At 40.8% G+C, this 23,205-nt stretch overlaps 1 protein-coding gene across 5 annotated transcripts in view; it reads left to right on the top strand.

Annotated features, from left to right (window-relative positions):
* Window positions 1–23,205, top strand: part of LOC140464494 (ankyrin repeat and fibronectin type-III domain-containing protein 1-like) — a 924,898-nt gene that overhangs the window by 218,161 nt on the left and 683,532 nt on the right. For 4 of the 5 annotated variants that reach the window (XM_072559619.1, XM_072559620.1, XM_072559618.1 and 1 more), the window contains one exon: window positions 14,262–14,491. In XM_072559619.1, the coding sequence (XP_072415720.1) occupies window positions 14,262–14,491 (230 nt within the window). Of the gene's footprint in view, window positions 1–14,261; window positions 14,492–23,205 lie in introns of those variants that run through there. The other variant, XM_072559629.1, reaches the window with a different exon arrangement.

Raw genomic sequence — 23,205 nt, 5'->3', positions numbered from 1 at the left:
AATGCTCACATTGTATTTTTAATAAGGAGTATCTTGTTAATAAAATAGAATTGAACCACAAACCGAATTCTGTGTCTCTCTGTGCACCTCATTGACAAGAGACTTGGGTAAAGTATTTTTCAATGCATAAACTGGTTGAAGTGCCCAAAACATGGGCAACATCCATCTCTGCTCTTTACGCTATCATTATTCAGCCTATTGTACGATAAGGTGAGAAGAAAAAAGATATTTGAGAAAAAAAAATCCACGGCACACATTCCAATCTGAGTGCTACATTGTCAGAGTGGCTCTCTTTCAGATGCAGTGTTGAACAGAGGTCGTATCTGTCCTTTCAAGTGGATGTAAAAGATCACATGACATTATGCTGGCGAAGACCAGGGGTTTTTCTCTGATGTCTTTGTCAACATTTGACTCCCCCATCAATGTCACAATAACATAGTTAGTACCTGTTTGCAAATTCATTGCTGTTTGTGGGTTCTTGCTATGTGTAAATTGGTTACCATATTTCCAATGCCACAACAATGATAATAATTCTGAAATACTTCATTGATTACAAATGTATTGGGATGTTCTGGGGTTGTAAGAGGTGTTATATAAATATGTTTTTTTCTTTAAGTGTGAAGTTTTTCCTTTAACTTTTATCAACAGTTGATGGCATAATTTCAGTGAACAGAATAAGACTAGCAGAAGAACATGACAGAAATATATCACAGAAACAAATTCCCTAAAGTCACGATTCCCTCTTTAAATTTGCATTTGACTTATTGGTTCTCATTATATAGCTGACTGAGCATGTCCAGTTGAATGATTTCCCTGTCATTTGAAATGTTGTGCGCACTCACTTTAACCTATCATGAAAATACACCAATTTACATAATTCATTGTCTTTTACCTTATCTTGTATTGCAGTTTTCATTTGCAAGCTCTACAGTAAAATTGACGGATCAAAAAATCTCATTAAAATCCAAAACATTTGAAATCCTGTTCCCTCTTGTTCCCGCAAATGCTGACAAGTACGTATTTGTGCATAGAAGTGATTGTCTTCAGATCACTGTTAGTGGAGATAATTTCACACCAGTCATAAAGATTTTCTTCGCCTTTTACTTGTTCACTAATCTTCTTCTTATAGCATTTGGAATATTTTATTTGTTTGCTAAAAGCTATATTAATAGTTTGATGATTTTATGGCATAATGGTGGTGTCCGTGCCTCTGAACCAGAAATAGGCAGGAGGCTGGAAGAACACAGCAAGCCAGGCAGCATCAGGAGGTGAAGAAGTTGATGTTTCAGGTGTGATCCTTCTTCAGGACTGGGGGTCAGGATAGGGGGAGCTGCAGATTAAAGGAGTGGCAAGGGCAGGGTAGTGAAATGGGGATAGATGAAGACCGGTAAAGGGTACGACCTGCTTGGTCAATGGGAGGAATGAATCTGGTTTGTGGCAGGGAGGAGTGGAAGGGAGGGGGAGGGGCTGGGAAGGGAGTTGGGAGATAGGAAGGGAGGTTATTTGAAATTGGAGAACTCAATGTTGAGTCCACCAGGCTGTAGGCTGCCCAGGCAAAAGATGAGGTGTTTTTCCTCCAGTTTGCAGTTTGGTTTATTGTGGCAATGGAGGAGGCCAAGGATGGTAATGTTGGAAAGGGAGTGGAAAGGGGACTTAAAATGGGCAGTGACTGTGATTTGCACCCCAGCACTTGATGGTCAAGGAAAATGTGTTTACATTACAGTGTGGAAACAGGCCCAACAAGTCCACACTGACCCGCTGAAGCGCAACCCACCCATACCCCTAGCCTAACACTACAGGCAATTTAGCATGGCCAATTCACCTGACCTGCACATCTTTTGGACTGTGGGAGGAAACCGGAGTACCCAGAGGAAACCCACGCAGACACGGGGAGAACGTGCAAACTCCACACAGTCAGTCGCCTGAGGCGGGAATTGAACCTGGATCTCTGGCGCTGTGAGGCAGCAGTGCTAACCATTGTGCCACTGTGCCACCCACAGTTCATAACATAACCAAACAAATATCAACTTCCAAATCCTTCAAACACATGTCAATGGCAGACTGGAAGAGCAAAGGAGATTCTTGGTCAGCCATGTGATGAAAGGAAATTCGAGCCTCTACCAACTATCCATAGTTCTGGATTGCATCATCTGGGCAAAAATGCTTTTGTAGCAGCAACTCAGGCTTTCTTAGTCAACTGTAATAGGCCACCACTTCAGTTATTGTTTTAACAATGCAGGTTTTCATCAAAAATTTGCCTTACTAAGAGAGGGTCAGATATTCTTTTACTTTATGAATAAATATTGTTACCATCTCAGCCGATGGTAATCCTGAGCAAATCAGCTCTCAGAATGAATCCTTGCTTGATTAACCATAAGTTTTAGTTTTGCAGTTTAGTGGCTCAATTATGGTCAATCAATGAACATATAAACAAGGGGCTGCCAATATACCTTTAAGAAATATATACTCTTTTCAAAAGAATATCAAAGTTCATTACATACAAAAAGAGAAATAATTAATAACTATGTTATACTATATAAGAACTAGTTGAAACAGTGTTATTACAAATATTAGAAATAAAGATTCAACCCTTTTATCCTGAACAATAATCTTTCAGATACTCCAGCCTTGTCAAATGTCACCCTGTTTACACTTTAAAGTTTTTGTCTTCAGTTGAACTCGGTTCGTTTCTGGCAAACGTCAGCATTTACTTGTTATTATCTTCTTTAGTTAATGTCACTATTGACTCTTAAACAAGCTTGTTTCTTATCATGGATTACTTAATGTCCTCTTCCACAGCACTCTATCCTGGAGCTTTATCTAAATGACTTTAAGGCTTTCAGACCTCTTTTTCTCCAGCCCTGACTGTTTTGAAGTGTGCTAAACTGCACTCCTGGTCTTATTGTGTTTAATTCTTGATTGACCTACTTTTCTATCTGAAAGAAAACTGCACATTTATTGAAAGAAACTTTCTGGATTGTTCCATCTTTTTAAAAGAACTGGTTTCAGTTTCTATCTACCTGTGTCTTCAATTTCTTTGTTGCTACTCAACAGCCCTTTTTTCTATTCCATTCTTCCAAGAAAAATTGAAATATTCACCTCAAGAATGTTTTAAAATCCTCATTTAAGTGCATATAAACATACTTCCAGACATCCCACACCACTCTCAGAACTCAAAACTGAAAATAAACCCTTCCCTCCTTAACTCCTACAATATAGAAATACAGATTAAATTTCAAGCTGTACATGAATCTGTTCATGTTAGAATGCTATAATAATATCACAAACTTCAGAGCAATATCTTTATGCATCATCTTCGAATGGGGAAATGATGCTCTGTTAAAAAGGTACTTAAAATTATTGTTCTTCTATTTCAAATTCTGACAGATCTATTTATAAGCTTGAACTTGTGTTATGATAATCACTTACCTCTCTGGAAAATACTTTATTACTTTATTTCCTAAATGAACTATATTTTACTGTGAATTTTCCCTGGTGCTTGAGGTCCTATGATACTCAATGTCCATTTTCATACTTATCATGACTACACAGTTTGGCACCCTATTTAACTGTGAGCGAACACCATGGCCAAATCAGATCGTGACCTCCTGTGACATTCATAGATATGTTTTCCAGCTACTGAATGTGATCAGAGTAGATACCTTGGCTGATTTTCCCCACCCCACTCAGTCCAGTGACATGGAGGCCAATTTTAGCATATCTTTGTTAACATAATATCGGTCAACATTCGCTCCTGTAGTGTTGTCCATCAACCCATCAGGAGAGCTGCCTGACTGAAACAATTGCCTTCTGTAGAAATGCATATAAATTTCTATAAATAAGATTTTACCTCTCCTGCCACTGCTGATTGGTAACATTTATCACAGCTCTAGATAATGTCCTTGCACTTTCTCTTCCTTCAGACTGTCCTTTGCTATCTATGGACTAATTTCTTGCCACATCCTTTCTGACGCTGTTTTCTGACTCATTTTATTTTCTCTTTGATCATTCCCTGCCCCTTTTTCGCAATGCCAGTTCCATGATCTCATATGCCTTGTGGGGAATTTACACTTCATAGAGTCCATACAGTGTGAAACAGGCCATTCGGCCCATCAATTCCACACTGACCCTCCGAAGAGCATTCCACCCAGACCTACCCCCTTACCCTATCCCTATAACCCTGAATTTCCCATGGCTAATGCACCTAACCAGCACATCTTTGGTCTGTGAGAGGAAACTGGAGCACCCAAAGGAAACCCATGCAGGCATGACAACAATGTGCAACTCCACACAAACAGTCACCCAAGGCTGGAATTTAACCTGGGTCTCTGGCGCTGTGAGGCAGCAGTGCTAACCATTTAGCCATCGTGGATTCACTTATTAAGGATTAAGAAATTAGGACCTGCACACCATTGCTGTCCTGAGGTATCCTTTCTGGGGCTTATAAGATTGACTTTTACATATTCTTAGGTAACGGAGCCTTTCATTGCAGTAAGCTAGATTCTGTGTTATCTATGGCGTAATGTGGTTGGCATGAACAGGTGGCCAAAGGGTGACTTCACTCATGAACGGTGGGCATTTTCTGAAATAATCTCCTCTCCCTTTGCTCCACCCCACTTAGTCTCCATAAAATTCAGCCCATGGATGAGTTCTACATTACATTGCCAACCTTCCAGGATCATACTGCTGGACGCAATGTGACCCAGGAGAAAAATCATAAAGAGCTTGAAGAAAGATTAGCTCTGTAGTAATTTTCTTTGTTTTGTTTTCTTGGTCTGATATAAAAATGATTGTAAATAGGAAAAAACAGTGATTTGGTTGAGAGTCAAGAATCATCTAATTGTGTAATGAGTCTCTTTGCCTATCTATTGATGTATGAGGTTATTCTTCAGAAAAAATAGATACACTGGCTGAATAATGGCTAGAGCATGAGAGCCAGTGATGTAATAAAACATCCATGAACAGATTTAATCACAGTTGTCAACCATAACTTTGTCTGATTCTGCAGGGAAGACCATAGAGTTGTGGTAATGTAATTGAACTTGTAATTTAGAGAATCAGGCTCATGTTCTGAGGACTTGGGGACAAATCCCATGAGGGCAAATGGTGAAATTTGAATTTAGTTTTAAAAATCTGGAATTAAAGACAACTTAGTGGCAACTACGTAACCTTTGTCAATTGTCATCAAAACCCATCGGATTTACTAATACCCTGTAGGGAAGGAAACCTGTCGTCCTTTCATGGCCTGGCCTTGTGTGGCTATAGAGCCGCAGCTGTGAGGTTGACTCTTAACTGTCCTTACAAATGGCCCACTTCAAGCGCCACTAGGATGGGTAACAAATTCCGTCTTGCAGTGACCCCTCATCCCATGTTAGAAAAAGATACTAACAAATAAAAGTCTTATTAAGGCCTGAGAGTGATTAACAATCAGCATTTCAATTTATTGTTCTGATAACATAATCAAAATCATACCTCAATGTCAGGGCCATTGCAAATATGCTCAACATGAAAGGGAGCTAGGAGTCTCCAGAGGGTAACATTAAAAGCCAAAGAATTTGAGACATCTGGTTTGGAGGAGTTGTCACCCTTAAGTGCTGTTAATTTGTTAATATGATGTTAATTATTACTATGCTAATTTGGGTTATGTCCCTGAACCTGATTCAATATTATTTTCCTTGAAATGTATGGTATCTAGACTCCTCCATTATAAATATTGATACAAGAATATTTTCTCAACATGTCATCATTTCATTATTTTCACTGACAATATTACAGTTATCAGTTTTAACATTGTTCCCTTACCACCATCTTTTTCCTAAAGTGTAGAAATGTTTTGCTGTTGATTTTGATATCCATGACACCTTTTTGTAGCTCTCCCTATTTGTCTGTTTTTGCTGTTCTTTGCAAATGTAAAATGGTCCTTCAGATTATGAGGGTGAGAGAAAACTGGAAATTCCAGGATATGTATCCTGATCTCTGTTGTCAGAAATTGCTAGAATCTATTAATAAGGAAGTTTTAACCATAAATTGGAAAAATCATAGCATGATCAGACAAAGTTAACATGGCTTTACAAATGGGAAATTGAAATAGACAAATGTGAGGAACCTTTGAAGATGCGGCTAGTAGAGTAGGTAAAAGTGCATAGTATAGATGGACTTTTAAAATAAAGTGCCATAAGAAGGCCAGTCTGCAAGATAAGGGCTCGTGGAGTTGGAGATATATGAGCATGGATGTTAGATTGATTAATGGATACGAAGATAAGTCGATATAAATGTCATTTTGAGGTGGGGAGGGTTAAACTAATGTAGTTCCTTTACGGGTGTGTTGACTCTCTTGTTTCACCTTTGGAATTCAGCTCTTTTGTCCCTTTTTGAACCAAAGCTGTAGTATTTGCTGAAACTTGCTACTGTACTTGTGCACTAGTTTGTGCATGTGCACAATCTCAGACTGAATACATCATCACATGAAATTTCCTTGTGAGGTCAGACCAAAGGCAGCACAGCACACATGCAGAGAAGAAATTATTTTGAAATGGACTTCAAAAGTGGGGATTATGGGTGTGGGGATAGGGAATGGGCATGAGTGGGAATGGGGGAGTGAATGTGAGTGGAGTGCAGGGAAGTGAGAACATGGAGAGAGAACGGACAAAGGGAGGGGTTGAGGACATAGAACTAGAGAGGCCCCAACTTTCCCTTCTTTGATGACCTTCCTCCTGCCCCATCACCCATCCCTTGGCCTGTGACGCTCTCCTTACCCTGTCACCCTACCACTACCCTGTCAACCCAATGCCCTGGTCTGCATCATCCTCGACCATGCCCTGCACCACACACCGTCCCTGAACCCCTCACCACCCTCAAATTGTCCAGGTCACTGACTCTGGACTTACCTACCTCTATGCCTACCTCTGAGCCAAGAGGTTCAGGTTCAACTTCCACTTTTCACATGATTGTGTGATATCATCTCTGATCAGGTTGATTCAAAAATACCTATTGTATCTAAGTTTGCTAATGGTACGGAGCTAGGTGGGAATGCAAGCTATGAGAATGACACAAAATGATTGGAAAGTGATAATGAATGGGCAACAAGATGATAAATAGCATATAATGTAAGCGTAAAAAGAAAAGCAGAATCTTTTTCAAAAGACTTGTAAGTAAATGCTGATGTTCAGATGATCTTGGTTGTGTTTGAATGTTAACATTCAAATCTAGTTCAACTAAAAGAGGAAGAATGTACTAGTAATCACTTTCTAATCCATGAGTTGCTTCATCAATAAAAAATGTTCTTTGATTTAATCACCAGATTGGCCAATTGTTTTCCTTATGGTACTGTTCTTCAGAATAAAAGAGACTTTCACTAGGTTTCTTTAATTAACTCAAATTAACTTGTAACTTATTTAAAAAAAAACTACTTTCAAAAAACAAGTGACAAAACTGGATAACAACTAAGCTATAATTGGAACTAGAGTTATACCCCTTTGAATCCCAGGACAACCACAAGTACAACACAAAAGACAATGCAACCCTGCAGATAAGTAAACTTAAAATGGGAGAAAGAAAAACACCTGTATTCACCAATGCTCTGAAAACAGAAGATAGAATTTGATGAGTGCTCACACTCCGTGGGATTTCTTGTTGATTTAATCAAATTCCCTCCTTTAGGGCATTGTGGGTCAACCTACAGCATGTGGACTGCAGCGATTGAAGAAGACAGCTTACCACCATCTTCTTAAGGGCAGTTGGGAATGGCAACAACTGCTGGCCAGCCAGCCATTCCCAAGTCCCACTACTGAATATAAAAAAAAGTTACCACTCCTGTATACCTGGAATGATCAGTATCTCCAAGAACTTCACCTGTACCTTATTGGGAACCCTGCTGAGGGTTACTAGCCTCCTGTGTGGCCTGCCCCTGTCCAAGTTCCTCGGCCTCAGCTCCATTTACCTCAGTGTTAGAGTTAGTTTGTGCTGGTGGAAGAGCTTTAGTACAATGATTAAGGTGGTACCATATGTGTCATCCTTCCACTTGGATGGCGGTAGGTGATGCCTTAGTCACTGCAAAAGGTCCCTCTCTCCTCGGCTCATTCCAGCGTTTTCGAAAAACCCATATGTACACCCAATCCCCAGATTTAATAGGCCCTTCCTCATTGACAGGTGTTAGTTCCCTTTGTGTTTCCTGCAGGTGGATAGTCTCATGTATCATAGTTAGCCGCTGCATATATTGCTTGAGTTCTAAGTTTAACCGCTCCAAGCTAGGCCCTTCGTATGGGCCTCTCCACCTGGGCACTGGCATAGGTCTACTTGTGAGCATCTCATGTGGTGTTAGATTGGGCATGCGATTAGTCTGTATATGATAACTCATTAGCGACAGCAGCAGTGCATCAACCCAATTAAGGTTGGTGCTTTCGCAGATCTTGTTTAATTTGGCTTTCAATGTCCCATTAATCCTTTCCACCATACCCTGTGACACGCACCCAAACCTCTGTTTGATTCTCAAAGACTGCAGCAGCAACTTAACTGCTTTCTGAATGAAGGCAAACCCATTGTCTGAACTAATTTCCGATGGTATACCAAACTTTAGGATAATTTCATTCGTCAGAAATTTCTCTACTGTCCCAGCTCCTGGTTTCAACCTTATTTCTACTGGGCTAACTGATTTCACTCTCCCCACATCTGTATCATGCTGTGGCTAGTAATGCATCCAATTGCTCATTGCCATATTGATCATCTTCCTCCACTGTTACTGGCATGCTCCACTGGGGTGTTAGCTTGACTTCCTTCAGATTCCCTGTCAAGTTGCAGCATGCTAGGATTTTAATATAGCTGCCATCCCTGGAATCCCAAACCCCTGTCCTGAGCATATGCCATTCCCTAACTGCTTCTACATGCCTGGCCATAGGTCCTAAGTCTTTAGATTGATATCCCTTATTTACCAGTAAGGTTACATGTGGTGTGGCGCCTGATACACTATACTACTCTTCCAGAAATGCATTTTTCTCTATTTGCAGGATCACCCCCTGCTCCCCTAATACTATTGTTTCACTCCTCAAATGTTGTGGAGTAGTGACTTCCTGCTGCCACTGCCTCTCGAACACCTCATCCTGAGACTTATCAAATATCACTGGACAGTGCAGCTTAGACTTAGGTGGCCTTTCTTTAGTCAACATCGTCAACACTTCTGCTTCCCACATCTCCGAAATGTCTTGAATATTATTTGCTATATCCCCTATCCAATAAACATTAACATCTTTAACTTCTTGCATCAGTAATTGTGTATTGGCCTTTTCTATGACCAAGCCCTGCTGTATGCACTCCAATCTTACTTCTAACTGTAGTAAAGCATCTGTACCTAACAAGCTAATTATGTACTAATATTGGCAGAACTATCTCCCTACCTTCTATTTCTAATCTTACTGGAGCTGTAAATCGAGTTAACTGTGATTTCCCTGAGAACCCTACAGTTTTAACAAACTTACTTGACATGGGAAGTTGAGAGGCATACGGCGGCTGTACACAATTGTATGTAGCTCCAGTGTCTATCATCACTGGTGTCTGCCGCCCTTCAGTATTAACTTGTATTACTGGTTCTTGATCAGCCTCCCATGCTAATACAGGGTAGTGCCCCTTCCCATCCAGGTTCTTAGGGCATCCCTAACACATCCCATACGGGTTAACAGCTCCTCTGGGCCTGTCGGTGTCTGGGAAGTGGCCACTGGGGATTCCTGCCGTCTAGGCCCACTGTATGGCAGAGAGGGCCCAGTCCAATTAGGGTAAATCCTCCTAACGTGATCTGGTTGATGGCATCCCCAGCGCATCATTTCTGACCCCCCTTGAGCCTGGTTATTTATCATGTACCTTAGTCCCCCATTCCTATGTCCCTGTCCTTGGGGACTCCAGTTCTGTTTAGGCTGTTGTTTAAAAATGCCCTGCCCTGGATACGTCATCTGTGGGAAAGCTTCTCTAAACACCTCCATTGCTGACATGGGACTTTCTGGCCCCTGTCTGGCTACCTGATAGGACCCCCGCCTTGCGCCGGCACTTGGTTCATGCCAGTGTTGATATCTGTGTTGGTTCTTACTGGCAATACCTTTTTAGTCTTCTCTTTTTCTTTCTTCTTAAACTCTTCGAGCTGCATTTCCCCTCGGGCTCTGAGTCCGATGCTATTTCTAATTCCTCCCATTCTTTAGGTACTGGGGCCTTTTTCTTTTCTTGTCTCTCATCATCTCTTTCTGCTTGCTTTGCGTCACTTTCACTGCTTTTCTCTTCGGCCCTTTTTCGTATCGCATTGAGTATTCCTCAATTGCGTTTTGTTCCCTTTGCTCACACAGCACACTAATCTCATGTTTCAGCTTTTCTTGCTCTCGGTGTATACTTTTTTTAGATTAGAAAACTTACAGTATGGAAACAGGCCCTTTGGCCCAACAAGTCCACACCGACCCTCCAAAAAAGCAACCCACCCAGACCCATTCCAGTACAGCTTCCTTTGCACCTCCTCCTGCTGTTCAGATAGTTTCTCTGTCTTTTTGAAACCTTTCAACTGCATGAGCAACATGATCTCTAAATTCCTGGTGGCTCATTGATGATGTTAGACCCACCACCTCCTCTAGTCTTGACCTGACTTGGGATGGCATTGCCTCAATGATGGAATTTTGGAACATTGTGGTCAGCAACTGATTAGTCTCTATGTCTTGCTCTGTTTCCAGCCTCCGCTTCTTTAACTGTTTCTCCAAGTAGGCAGCCGGGTTTTCATTTTCTCCCAGTGGATCCCCTCTCAGAGCCTGGGGGTCCATTTGGGTGGATAACAGTCTCTTAAGGCCTGCCATACATTCTGTTTCACTCTATCAAACCCAACCCCATCAATTATTGTATTGTAGATTAGATTACTTACAGTGTGGAAACAGGCCCTTCGGCCCAACAAGTCCACACCGCCCCGTCGAAGTGCAGCCCACCCATACCCCTACATCTACCCCTTACCTAACACTATGGGCAATTTAGCATGGCCAATTCATCTGACCTGCACATCTTTGGACTGTGGGAGGAAACCAGAGCACCCGGAGGAAACCCACGCAGACACGGGGAGAATGTGCAAACTCCACACAGTCAGTCGCCTGAGGCGGGAATTGAACTCGGCTCTCTGGCGCTGTGAGGCAGCAGTGCTAACCACCGTGCCGCCCACTAATTGTCGGCCGCATTTTTCAAATGGGCTCAGACCACTATTTCCTTTTACTTCGGGAGCCCTACCAACCTCACCAGCAGTGCCTTCAAATCTCTATAGCCAACAATTGCCTTGTGGTTTCATCTTCAAAAGCCCTGATCCATTTTCCTGCTCCCTCATGTAAACTGGGCAGCACATTCTTCAGCCCTTCCAGATCCTGAGTTCCCCAAGGAATGTATTGTGGGTTTCTTCCCTCTTTTCTAAGGAGCGGTAGCATCCTTCCCTTTTGGCCCTTTTTCTCTTTACCGACACTACTTCTCAATAAATTCCCCTCGGGCTCTGAGTCCGATGCTATTTCTAATTCCTCCCATTCTTTAGGTACTGGGGCCTTTTTCTTTTCTTGTCTCTCATCATCTCTTTCTGCTTGCTTTGCGTCACTTTCACTGCTTTTCTCTTCGGCCCTTTTTCGTATCGCATTGAGTATTCCTCAATTGCGTTTTGTTCCCTTAGTTCACACAGCACACTAATCTCATGTTTCAGCTTTTCTTGCTCTCGGTGTATACTTTTTTTAGATTAGAAAACTTACAGTATGGAAACAGGCCCTTCGGCCCAACAAGTCCACACCGACCCTCCGAAAAGCAACCCACCCAGACCCATTCCAGTACATTTACCCCTTCACCTAACACTACAGGCAATTGAGCATGGCCAATTCACAAAACCTGCACATTATTTTGGACTGTGGGAGGAAACTGGAGCACCCGGAGGAAACCCACGCAGACACGGGGCAAATGTGCAAACTCCACACAGAATGTTGCCTGAGGCAGGAGTTGAACCTGGGTCTCTGGCGCTGTGAGGCAGCAATGCTAATCACTGTGCCACCATGCTACCTGCCTGTCCCTTTTTTCTCTTTCTCTTCTTTCCCTCAGTTCATTTTTGTCTTCCGCACTTCCATCTCATTCTAACTGTCCCTCTATTTCTACTGTTCCCTTTGTTACTGGACACTGCTTCAATGCCTCTTCGTTCGAGTAGGGAGGAGTCTGTTCAATTCCTTCATATCTAGATATAGAGGGTGGCTGATTCCTGCTTTTCTGTTTCCCTTAACTGCTCAGCTTGTTCTTTTGCAGCTTTCCTTGTCACCACAGGTGCCTGACAAGCTACCTTCAATTCTTCACCCTCTTTCCTGAAAAGTTTCAATATTTCCATCTCCTGATCTCTGTTTTGGCTTCTATTTTTAGACTCATCTTTAGTTCTTAATTAGTCCTTCCATCTCATTGCACATATATATATATCAAAGGTACCTTCTTTTGGCATTTAGTCAATAAATCCTTAGTTCTTTTTTCCCATTTCTCAGAAATTTTTACAATATCATTTCTTGCCACTGGAAATTTCTTACTCAGTATCTCAACTGCAGTCCCTTTATCCATCCTATGATATATTTCAGTCCAACTAATGTATTATCTTTGCTCTCATAAATCACTTCCTCATGCCATTCAAGTTTGGTCGTGCTTTGTCAATAGTATAAGCAATCCCTAACTTTATAACTTGCAATTGTCCCTTACCAATCGATCAATTCCTAAGTGTTCTCAATTGCAGCTAGTTAATTCAAACAACCTATTCTCATTTATTCAGTTTAAACCAATCCAACACTACACCTTCAAAATGCATCAATCACTAACGATTTCTTAAGAAATTTCTCTCTCAAAAGAAACTATCTTAAATTCTTGCAGTGCAAAATAAAATCAAAATACCTCTGGATCGCGAGCTCCAGGGAAACAAAACACAAATATTTTATCACCAACAAACAATTATGCATACAAATCTCTCTCTCTCTCTCTCTCTCTCTCTCTCTCTGTCTGTCTCTCTCTCTCTCTCTCTCTCTCTCTCTCTCTCGCACAGACACACACAAATAGAGCCTTGCTGCTAACAGCCAAGAACTCGAAGAATGTGGTGCTGGAAAAGCGCAGCCAGTCAGGCAGCCTCCAAGGAGCAAGAGACTCAACATTACCCTTCATCAGGAATGCCCGAAACATTGTCTCTCCTGCTCCTCAGATGCTGCCTGTGCTTTTCCAGCACCACACTCATCAACTCTGATCTCCAGCATTTGCAGTCCTTGCTTTCACCATGGAAATCTAACTTTCAACTATTAACACTCCTCAGGTGGTGGTGTGGCAAACTCATCTGCCCATAACGTTCTGACCAGACTAAATCTCTCTCCACACTGTACCAAAATAGTGCTCAAGCTCAGATGGGTATCCACCCCATTGCATCAGCATGATCTTCGTCTGTTTCTCACTGTAGACTACAACAGTTTGAGTAAAATTATTAGATGTCAGTGGCCTAACCAAACGGTTCTTTTAAGAAGGATCTAATATTTAAGTTTATAATTTAAGTTAGATGGACCATTACAATGTGTCATTCACGCATGGTATACTATAACAAATTACATTTCTCACACACACTGGTTGTAATGTGCTTGATAAGGTAAGAAATGGGGCAAGAGTAGACTATGTGGCCTCTGAACCTGTTCCACTTTCTATTATGACCATGGCAGAAATTCTACCTCTACTTTCCAACTTGTTCTTTATATTTCTTGGTTCCCTGAGATCCGGGTGCCGTGACAGAAATATTCATGCAGCATTACACTCTTAACTATATCTGGCTTATTACCGAATCTAATTTTGTGGCTGTGAGATATTTTAATGCAGCAAAATAACCAGATTAATTCAGTTAATTCATTGCAAGTATCAATGTGACAGAATGATTGTGTAAAAATCGAGCTGCACCTGGCAAAAAAAATCCAAGTTAGGATGGTGTATGGCTTGAAAGGGAAATAACAGGTGACAGTGTTGCATGACATCACTGATTACTAATTGTTCTGCCACTATGTACCAGTGGTAGAAGGAATGAAGATTTAAGGCAGAATCTTTTGCTTTATTTAAAACTTCTGAATCTGTGGCTTTATATAGGAGATAATTTTATCTGGATGAACCAGTCATTCTATGCAGACTGCCTAATAGTCAAAAAAAAGTTACTTAGTAGCTGTCATAAATAATACATTTTCCCTGTTTCTGTGAAATTATACTGATGACTTTTTAATTAATCATCTCATTAGAGAAGACCTGGAGAAGAGAGGATGATGAGGATGAAGTCACTGAAGATACAAGCAAACCGTGGAATTTGGGAACAGAAATCAATGAATCACCCTTCACATACTTCAGATCCAGATCTGTTTATATGAGGAAGAGTATATCAGTGGATGAGCATCTTGGCTGGTTGGAGTATTCACAGGATCCTTCAGAGAGCAAAGTGGAGAAAGTGAAGGTCAATCTCAGAAGAAAATTTGTGAGTAAGATTACTTTTGATTTGTTGGTGTCAGTTAAAAAAGCTTTCGCATTACAAATTGTGTAAACAGAGATGGAAAATTATGGATGAAAGGAATAGGCTGCAGAGGCATGTGTCTGGTAATATCCAGGGAGATTGGAAAGAGAAGTGGTGAACATGTGGCGTATAAACACCGGCATGAAGTGTTCGAGTCAATGAATACATACAGAAAAAAAAAGAAAATGGTGAAACGTCATTACCAGTGATTGGAATATGGTGCACAATTGAAAGTTGCAGTTTATACTAAAGGGAAACCTATGTTTTTTTCCTTCTCTTCAAGAAATTAAGAATTAATATGCAAGAAGTGAACTGTGTTTGTTGCAAATCAATTCACATGTGACTTTAGAATTTATGGTTTTGTTAGAATCGTCAAATTTAGAAGTTGTGCTGTGACTATACGATATTCATTTGTGGCATTTGTAAATCATATTTTGAAGTATTTAGGGGCTTGATTGTAACCTATGCCTCACTTTTCCAGTTAAGTAATATTTTGTTCAGTCACTGAGCAGTCCAGTATGGTATAGAATTATTGCATACTGAGTTTTGAATACTTAGGAAGCATGATAAATTAGGGAAGAATCTGAATTCTTCATGTGAATTGATGATCACCATATTCATTGCATTTGCTTTTGCAATGATTTCTCTCTAAATTCCACAAAGGAATTAGTCTGCAAATCATTATCCTTCCTACAACAATAGTGATCTCTATTCCTACAATGCCACTTCCCTTATCGTGTGTTTGGTGCCTTCTATTATATCTGCTTAACTCACTTTGCTTAAAACACCTTAAAACTGAACCAATTTTGAATGACCAAAAAAACCTGAAACTCGCACGTTGTTCAATGAACATTGCTCCATTGGAACATACTCAGTTGACTTAACATGTAGTTATATACTTGTACTACAGGCACTATTGATTTCTTTTCAGATAGATGAATGAGTGATATCTTGAGCTAGGATGGAACTTTACATGTTCCCCATTTATATCAGAAGCAATGTTTTAAATGATTTTTCAGAAGCAATGGACACATCACCTCCTTCTTGCTACAGTAATGTATGCATGAAGAATATATTACTCTTTCATTAATTATGGTGTTCCAAATGTTAAGAGTATATCAGTCTACAGGTACTCTGTGTGTGAGGAATGTATCTACATCTCTCATTGTGGGATTTGTGTGTGAGAAATATAATTTGTTAGATAGTTAGTTCTGAGTGATACATTTAATGGTCCATCTAACTTAAATTACAAACTTAAATATTAGATCCTTCTTAAATGAACCTTTTGGTTAGGCAACTGACATCTAATAATTTTACTCAAACTGTGTACAGTGTACTGTAGTCTACAGTGTTTACTGTAGTCTATAGTGAGAAACAGACGAAGATCAAGCTGATGCAATGGGGTGGATACCCATCTGAGCTTGAGCACTATTTTGGTACAGTGTGAAGAGAGATTTAGTCTGGTCAGAACGTTATGGGCAGATGAGTTTGCCACACCACCACCTGAGGAGTGTTAATAGTTGGAGGTTAGATTTCCATGGTGAAAGCGAGGACTGCAACTGCTTGAGATCAGAGTCAATGAGTGTGGTGCTGGAAAAGCACAGTCAGTCAGACAGCATCTGAGGAGCAGGAGAGACAACGTTTCAGGCATGAGCCTCCATCATTCCTGATGAAGGGCAATGTTGAGTCTCCTGTTCCTCGGCTGTGCTTTTCCAGCACCACATTCTTTGACTCTGTTGGATTTCCATACTTCTTTCAGGAGGTAGCTGTACTTCAGAGAGCTGCTTGGCCAGTTAGATTGGTTAGCAGCTTTGTGGTCACAATAGTGCCACTGGGACACTGGCCACTGCTGGGTCTCTGTGCAGTTTCACCATTCTAACTGCCTAATCCCACAGGATGATGTACTTAAATGAACGTCAGGAGGGATGGGAGAGTGGGGCAGTGGTCTTAATGGAGAGGAAGGGGGCATGCGAAGGATAGTAGACCTTGACAATAGGTGATGTTGCAGGTGAGCGGTGGGGTGTGGGGCTCTTGGGGGAGTTGCATGTGCTGACCTGGAAAGGGGCTGTGATGGATGTGCCCAATCACCTATCTGTTCAATGTCCAAACAAAATGCTGATCTGCTACGCTTCCCCAACACTGTCTCCTTTTAGTTGATCAGACAGGAAGTGACCCTTAAGTTTTTTTTGTTTTATTCATAGAATGAGAATGTCACTGATTAGGCCTTAATTTATTGCCAATCCCAGAAAGCAGTTAAGTGTTAACCATATCGCTATGGTTCTGGAGTCACATATAGTTCAGACCACGGAAGGATGGCAGTTTTCTTCTCTTAAGGATATTAGTGAACCAGATGATTTTTTTTTCCCTTTTGATAGTTGACAATAGTTTTATGGACTCTTAATTCAAGACTTTTTTTATTCAGTTCAAATTCCACCATCTACCATGACAGGAATTGAACTGAGGTACCTGGAATATTACCTGAGTCTCTGGATTATCATCCAGTGATAATACCACAAGGCCATGGTCAATAAATGGCCACATATGGTGCTTAATTAGAGAGAGTATGGGCATGCTGTCTTGAGCCTTGTCGCAGCAACTCCCTGGAAAATTACAAACTGGTCAGTGGCAGGTCAGAAAAATGGTGGGATTGTGACCTAAGGATTTTTAAAGGCTTCATCTGCCTGAATGCCTGAAAATCTGTTGATAGGGAGTTATAAAATTTTACCTGATTTCTAAACAATAGGATCCTCTTGTGGGATAGGTTGATAGGAAATGCAGTGACTGTAATCTGAGCTGTATTTAATGCCAACATTGGGGACTTGAATGTGAAGTTCTTCTTGTCATAGCTTTGTGGTTTAGTTGTGCCCCATCCTCAAGTAAATCCAGGTTTGCTCTTCTCACCAGCACTCAGAACTGCGTACTGCTTTCAAAACAAAAAAGGTCTACACCTAAAGCACTGCTACTTTAATAAAAGAAAGCAATATGTGTCGTACTGCTCATGAATAAAAAATTAATTATAGTATCACCTGTGACATTGGATAGTAGCAGGACTAGCATATCTTCTTACTAATTACCAGCTTTGACAATGTCATTAGGGGACAATTACTCTATGGTAGATAATAAAGCTATTAATGCCTCCGTGTATAGTTTCAAAAAGTTGTTTACCTCATAAATAAAAGTGGTCTTTTTAATTTTGGAGGAAGGACACTGATCACAGCTGCAGTATCATAGAAACATGAGGCACTTAACTACTCTGCCTGTATTTTCACTGCAGTCTCAGTTATTACCCACCTTCAAAGATTCAAGGAGAAGGATGAGACATGCAAAAATATATCTCATGTTGCTGGTTTGAACCTGTCGTCAGTGTTTACAATGAAGAAACTGCTTTTTGGGGTAAGAATACACTCATTTTCACTCTTTGCTAGAGTACTCAGATAACCTCAATTAAGTTACTTTACATTGCTCCCATGTTTGGTCAGATGACTGCACCTTAAAGTCTCTATATGTCTGAAAATGGAAAGCAATATTTTTGTACTTGCTGTTTGTTGGGACCAGGCAGATGACAGCTTCTTCTATTGTATTTTACTGTGAAAGACCATGGGTATATATTGTTCTTTCATTAATACAGACTCTTGGATTTGACAGATTCACACAAAAAGTATTGTAAGGTGGATACATCAGCTAATGGATTATTTTGATTACTGAGTTGTTGGATTTCCATTATCTTTTCAATTTATTTATTTTTCCTTTGAATTTATCAGTCAAATATTCAGATTGGGGAGCAGGGATGTTTGTGAACTGCAACATCTTAAGATAGTGGTTTATGTGTAACATTAAGTAGTTTACAGAAATGTAGTGGGTAGGAAGAAGGGCAGTGTTTATGAAACGTTTTAAAGATTAAATAAAATTAAACCTCATATAGCAAGTAAGGAGAATAATTAGCAAGCAAAGGACTCAGAGTTCAGGTAATTGGCAAGGAAACTGAACATAAATGTTTATTACTCAGTATTTTGTTTATGATATGAAATTTGTTGCCTGAATGGGTGGTGAAAGCAGATTCACAAATAACTCAAAACAGAACAGGATTAATACTTGAAAAGGCAAAGATTCCAAGGTGAAGGGGGAAAGAACAGGAGAATGGAGCCAATTAGATATCTTTTTCAAAGAGTCTGTGGACTAAAGGACTGACTCAGTTCATATGATTGAAGGAACAGTCAGATGGGTGTATACTCAGTAGTGGAGAAATGCAGTGAAGTACAGTGGTTAATTTGTAATGTGATGGCTATGAAGTAAAAGCAATAATGTCTGCTAAGCAAAAGGCTGACTGCAACAGAGTAGACTTGGAAATGTCGAAACTGTCTTGTAGGATATGGGGCTGAAGAAAGTAGTGAAGTATACAGCATACGTGCCAATTGCCATAATTTCACAGTGCCTGGTGCCTACTGAGTTTAACAAGCATTTATGGACAAAATATTTATGGATACTGTTTCCATACCAAGATTTCAGAATAACGTGTATGGTAAAGTAACCCCAAAATCGTCAGTAAAATGAATTGTCCAACAATGAAGTTTATGAGAAAGCAATAACATGATATAAATATCTGAAGAAAAACACCGCCACCTTATCGGAAAAAGAAACATTCCTTTTGCAGAGCAGGATTTATGTTTTCATGTGCATCTGTTTTCTAGAAGAAAGCCTTCCTTATTTTTCATTTCTTTGAGTTATTAATAGGGTTTCCATATTGCAGCTATTCATACCTCTAGGGGTTTTGGTACTTTAATGGGAGAATAACTGGCCTGCGCACTTTGGTTTGTTGTTATGTAGAAACATAAAATCACCTCTTTATCTTCATACTTATTTAAAATGCATCAAATTATTTTGAATCCGATTTACTAGCATGAAATTCCAAACATTTTTCAGGTCTCCTATGATAATTCCAGGGGGTTTCAGATGGAGCCCATAGGAAACCGATCTAAAGGTTTTTCTCTGGGGTTACCATTCAACTCAAGATAATAGATCAATAGGGTTTTGTGAAATTATAAGAATCATAATTTTTAGAGAAATGTCAACTGTTTTGCTGTGTGCAAAATTGCATTAATAGTGGTGTGCGACGCATGATCTGCAGATTTCATGAGGAAAGAATGTTGGCCAGGACTCAAGAGAACATTCAGCTCTTCATTACTTGCCATGATATTTTCTAAGTCCATTTGCAGCTTGGTTTCAATTTTTTATCTGTATGACATTGCCTTCAACAAAAGAAAGTTAAATTAAGAATGTTAACAACTGAGCAAGAATGAGACTGAACTGGAGAAATTTATTTCCACAACTTGATGTTTAAAGTTTAAATTAATCAAGAACTGTAGCACAAAATTAGTTGAAAGTGAATTGGTAACCCATTTTGCAGCGTGTCTGATTGTCAGTTAAAAAAAGCTGGTTTGCCTGACAGTTTAGGTAGTGTTCACAACTTTCTGTAGTTTCTTTCGGTTTTGGGAAAAGCAGTTGCCATACCATGCTGTGATGCATCCAGACAGGATGCTTTCCATGGTGCATTTATAAAAATTGTTCAGGGTCTTTATAAACATGCTGAATTTCCTTAGCATCTTGAGGAATTAGAGGCGTTGCTGTGCTTTCTTGACCGGAGTATCAACATGAGTAGATCAGGACATATTATCGGTGATTGTCACTCCCAGGAACTTGATGCTCTCGACCACCTCCACTACAGCATCATGACGCAGACAGGGGCATGCCCTCCATTCTGCTTCCTGAAGTCAATGGCCAGCTCCTTCATTTTGTTGGTATTTATGGAGAGATTATTGTTTTTACACCATGCTGTTAAGCTCTCTGTCTTCTTCCTGCACCCCATCTCATCATTGTTGAGATCTGACTTACAGCACTGATGTCATCAGCAAACTTGTAAATGAACTTGGTGTGGAATTTTGCCATTCAGTGTGTGTATATATATATATATATATATAATATAGAGGGGCACCAGTGTTGAGGATTATTATGGAGGAGGTGTTGTTGCCTATCCTTACTGACTGTGGTCTGTTGGTCAGGAAGTCGAGAATCTGGTGTCAGAGAGGGGAGCAGAGACTTATGTCCCAGAATTTGGAGATGAGTTTGTTTGGAACTATGGTGTTGAAGGTGGAGCTGTAGTCAATAGGTAGGAGCTGGACTTAGGTATCCGTGTTGTCCAAATGTTCTAGGGATGAGTGTAGGACCAGGGAGATGGTGTCTTCCATGGATCTGTTGTGTCAATGGGCAAATTGCAAAGAATCGAATCAGTTGGTAGGCTGGAGTTGATGTGAACCATGACCAATCTCTTGAAGCACTTCATAATTATGGATGTCAGAGCTACCTGACTGTAGTCATTGAGACACACTACATTTTTTTTGTTGATACTGGGATGACAGTGATCTTCTTAAAGCAGGTGGGGACTTCAGAACATGGCAAGGATTGGTTGAAGATATCTGTGAACACTCCCACTAGCTGGTCCACACAGGATCTGAGTGCCCTGCTGGTACTCCATCCAGGCCATTCGCTTTTTGTGGGTTCACCCTTAAGAAGGCCGATCTGACATCTGTGGCAGTGACTGAAGGTACAGGAGCATTCGAGGCTCCTTGGATAATATTTTGTTCATGGTGGGCGTCGCGCACCTCTGGTGGCAATAGTGCTACTTGCCCATGCCAGTTCCCCTCTGGTGCCTGCCTGACTGGCCCAGGTGCCCGCTGACCCCATTTAGCTGTTTGCGGACTCATGTCCATTATTGTACTATTTTCCTCCATGTGCAGGCCCACCAGTAGTCACTGCTCTAGAATGTGCTGTCTAGCCTGTGATTGGCCCTTTAATAGGGATGGCTACCCCAAAATTGACTGCTGCTGATAATCTGCAACCCGGAGTTCTGGTGACTATCAAAACAGGCTGAAAACAACAAATACTGGAGATCACAGTGGGTCAGGCAACATCCATGGAGACAGAGCATGCTAACCTTTTGAGTCTCTTTATCTGATGAAGAGTCATCATTAGCTTGAAACATTAGCTTACTCTCTCCCCATGGATACTGCTTGATCTCCAGCATTTGTTCGTTTTCAGTACAGATCCCAGCAGCTGCAGAAATGTGTTCCTACCAAAGCAGGTTGCTCTCTGCATTTAGTCCCATTAGGGACTACTTCTGTCACCATTAAGTTCTACCTCCAGAAAAATCCTTTTTTTATTCTTTGAAATATACCACTGCATCTTTTGTCCATCTGAGATTTGATTTAATATCTCATCTGGAAAATAGTTCTTTGACATTACTGAAATTCCACAAAATTAGGTGCTACGATTTCCAAACTAAGAGGAAGTGGGTTTGAGTGTGTTTGAGAAATTGAATTCTCTGACCTTGAAATTGATAGAACTAACTCTCTCAACATGTCTGAGGGCTTGCAACAAGAGACTCAGGCCTTTACTGCAGGTTGCTTTTAACATCTGCAATCTCTTGGAACAGGACGTATTTTCAATAGATAACATTCGTTGCCAGCAGCCTTCTAGTGATAAAAGTGCCCATTACTGGAGGGCCACCATTCCTCACCTCAGGGCTTTGATTGTTGCCAAGATGTGCACTACATTCTGAAAAAGAGAAAGCAGGGAAGTACATACCTGCCCACCTGAAATGGCTTGTATGGAGCTAGGAAGCGACAAAGTTAAAAAGTTACAGGACACCAGGTTACACTCCAATAGGTTTATTTGGAAGCACTAGCTTTCGGAGTGCTGCTCTTTCATTAGGGAGCTACCTGATGAAGGAACAGCGCTCAGAAAGCTAGTGCTTCCAAATAAATCTGTTGACTATAACCTGGTATTGTGTGATTTTTACATTTGTCCACCCCAGTCCAACACTGGCACCTCCAGATCTAGGAAGGATAACATTTATAAACGGCCTGAGTGAGTTCAGTGTTAAGATTAGGGTGGTGCTGGAAATGCACAGCAGGTCAGGCAGCATCTGAGAAGCAGGAAAATCAATGTTTCGGGCAGGAGCCCTTCCTCAGGAAGGGCTTCCTCATTTTCGCCTGAGTTCAGTGTCTAGGCTGCATCCTAGAGTTCTGAGGGAGGTGGTTGAGGAAATAGTGGAGCCATCGGTTGTGATCTTTCAAAGGTCGGGTGGGGAGGTGGGGTGGGGAGGGGGTGGGGGTGGATTGGGAGGGTACCCAGGGAGATAGTGAGGAAAGAGATCAATGTGAGACTGGTGCAGTTGAGAAAAGAAGCAATTCAAACAATCAGGGCAGGCAGGGACAAAGCAGAGAACAAGGCAGGACTGATAAATTAAACTGCATTTATTTCAATACAAAAGGCCTCACAGGGAAGGCGGATGAACTCAGAGCATGGTTAGGAACATGGGACTTGGATATCACAGCAATTACAGAAATATGGCTCAGGGATGGATGGGACTGGCAACTTAATGTTCCAGGATACAAATACTTCAGGAAGAGTAGAAAGGGGGACAAGAGAGGAGTGTGAGTGAAGTTTTTGATAAGAGATAGTGTTACAGCTGTACTTAGGGAGAAGATTCGCGGAAATACATCCAGGGATGTTATTTGGGTGAAACTGAGAAATAAGAAAGGGATGATCATCTTACTGGAATTGTATTATAGACCCCTAATAGTTAGCGGGAAATTGAGAAACACATTTTTGAGGAGATTTCA

This window comes from Chiloscyllium punctatum, chromosome 40 (assembly GCF_047496795.1).
Source record: "Chiloscyllium punctatum isolate Juve2018m chromosome 40, sChiPun1.3, whole genome shotgun sequence".
Taxonomy (NCBI): domain Eukaryota; kingdom Metazoa; phylum Chordata; class Chondrichthyes; order Orectolobiformes; family Hemiscylliidae; genus Chiloscyllium; species Chiloscyllium punctatum.
Note: the sequence above shows the minus strand (reverse complement) of the source record. Positions and strands in the feature narration are given on the sequence as shown.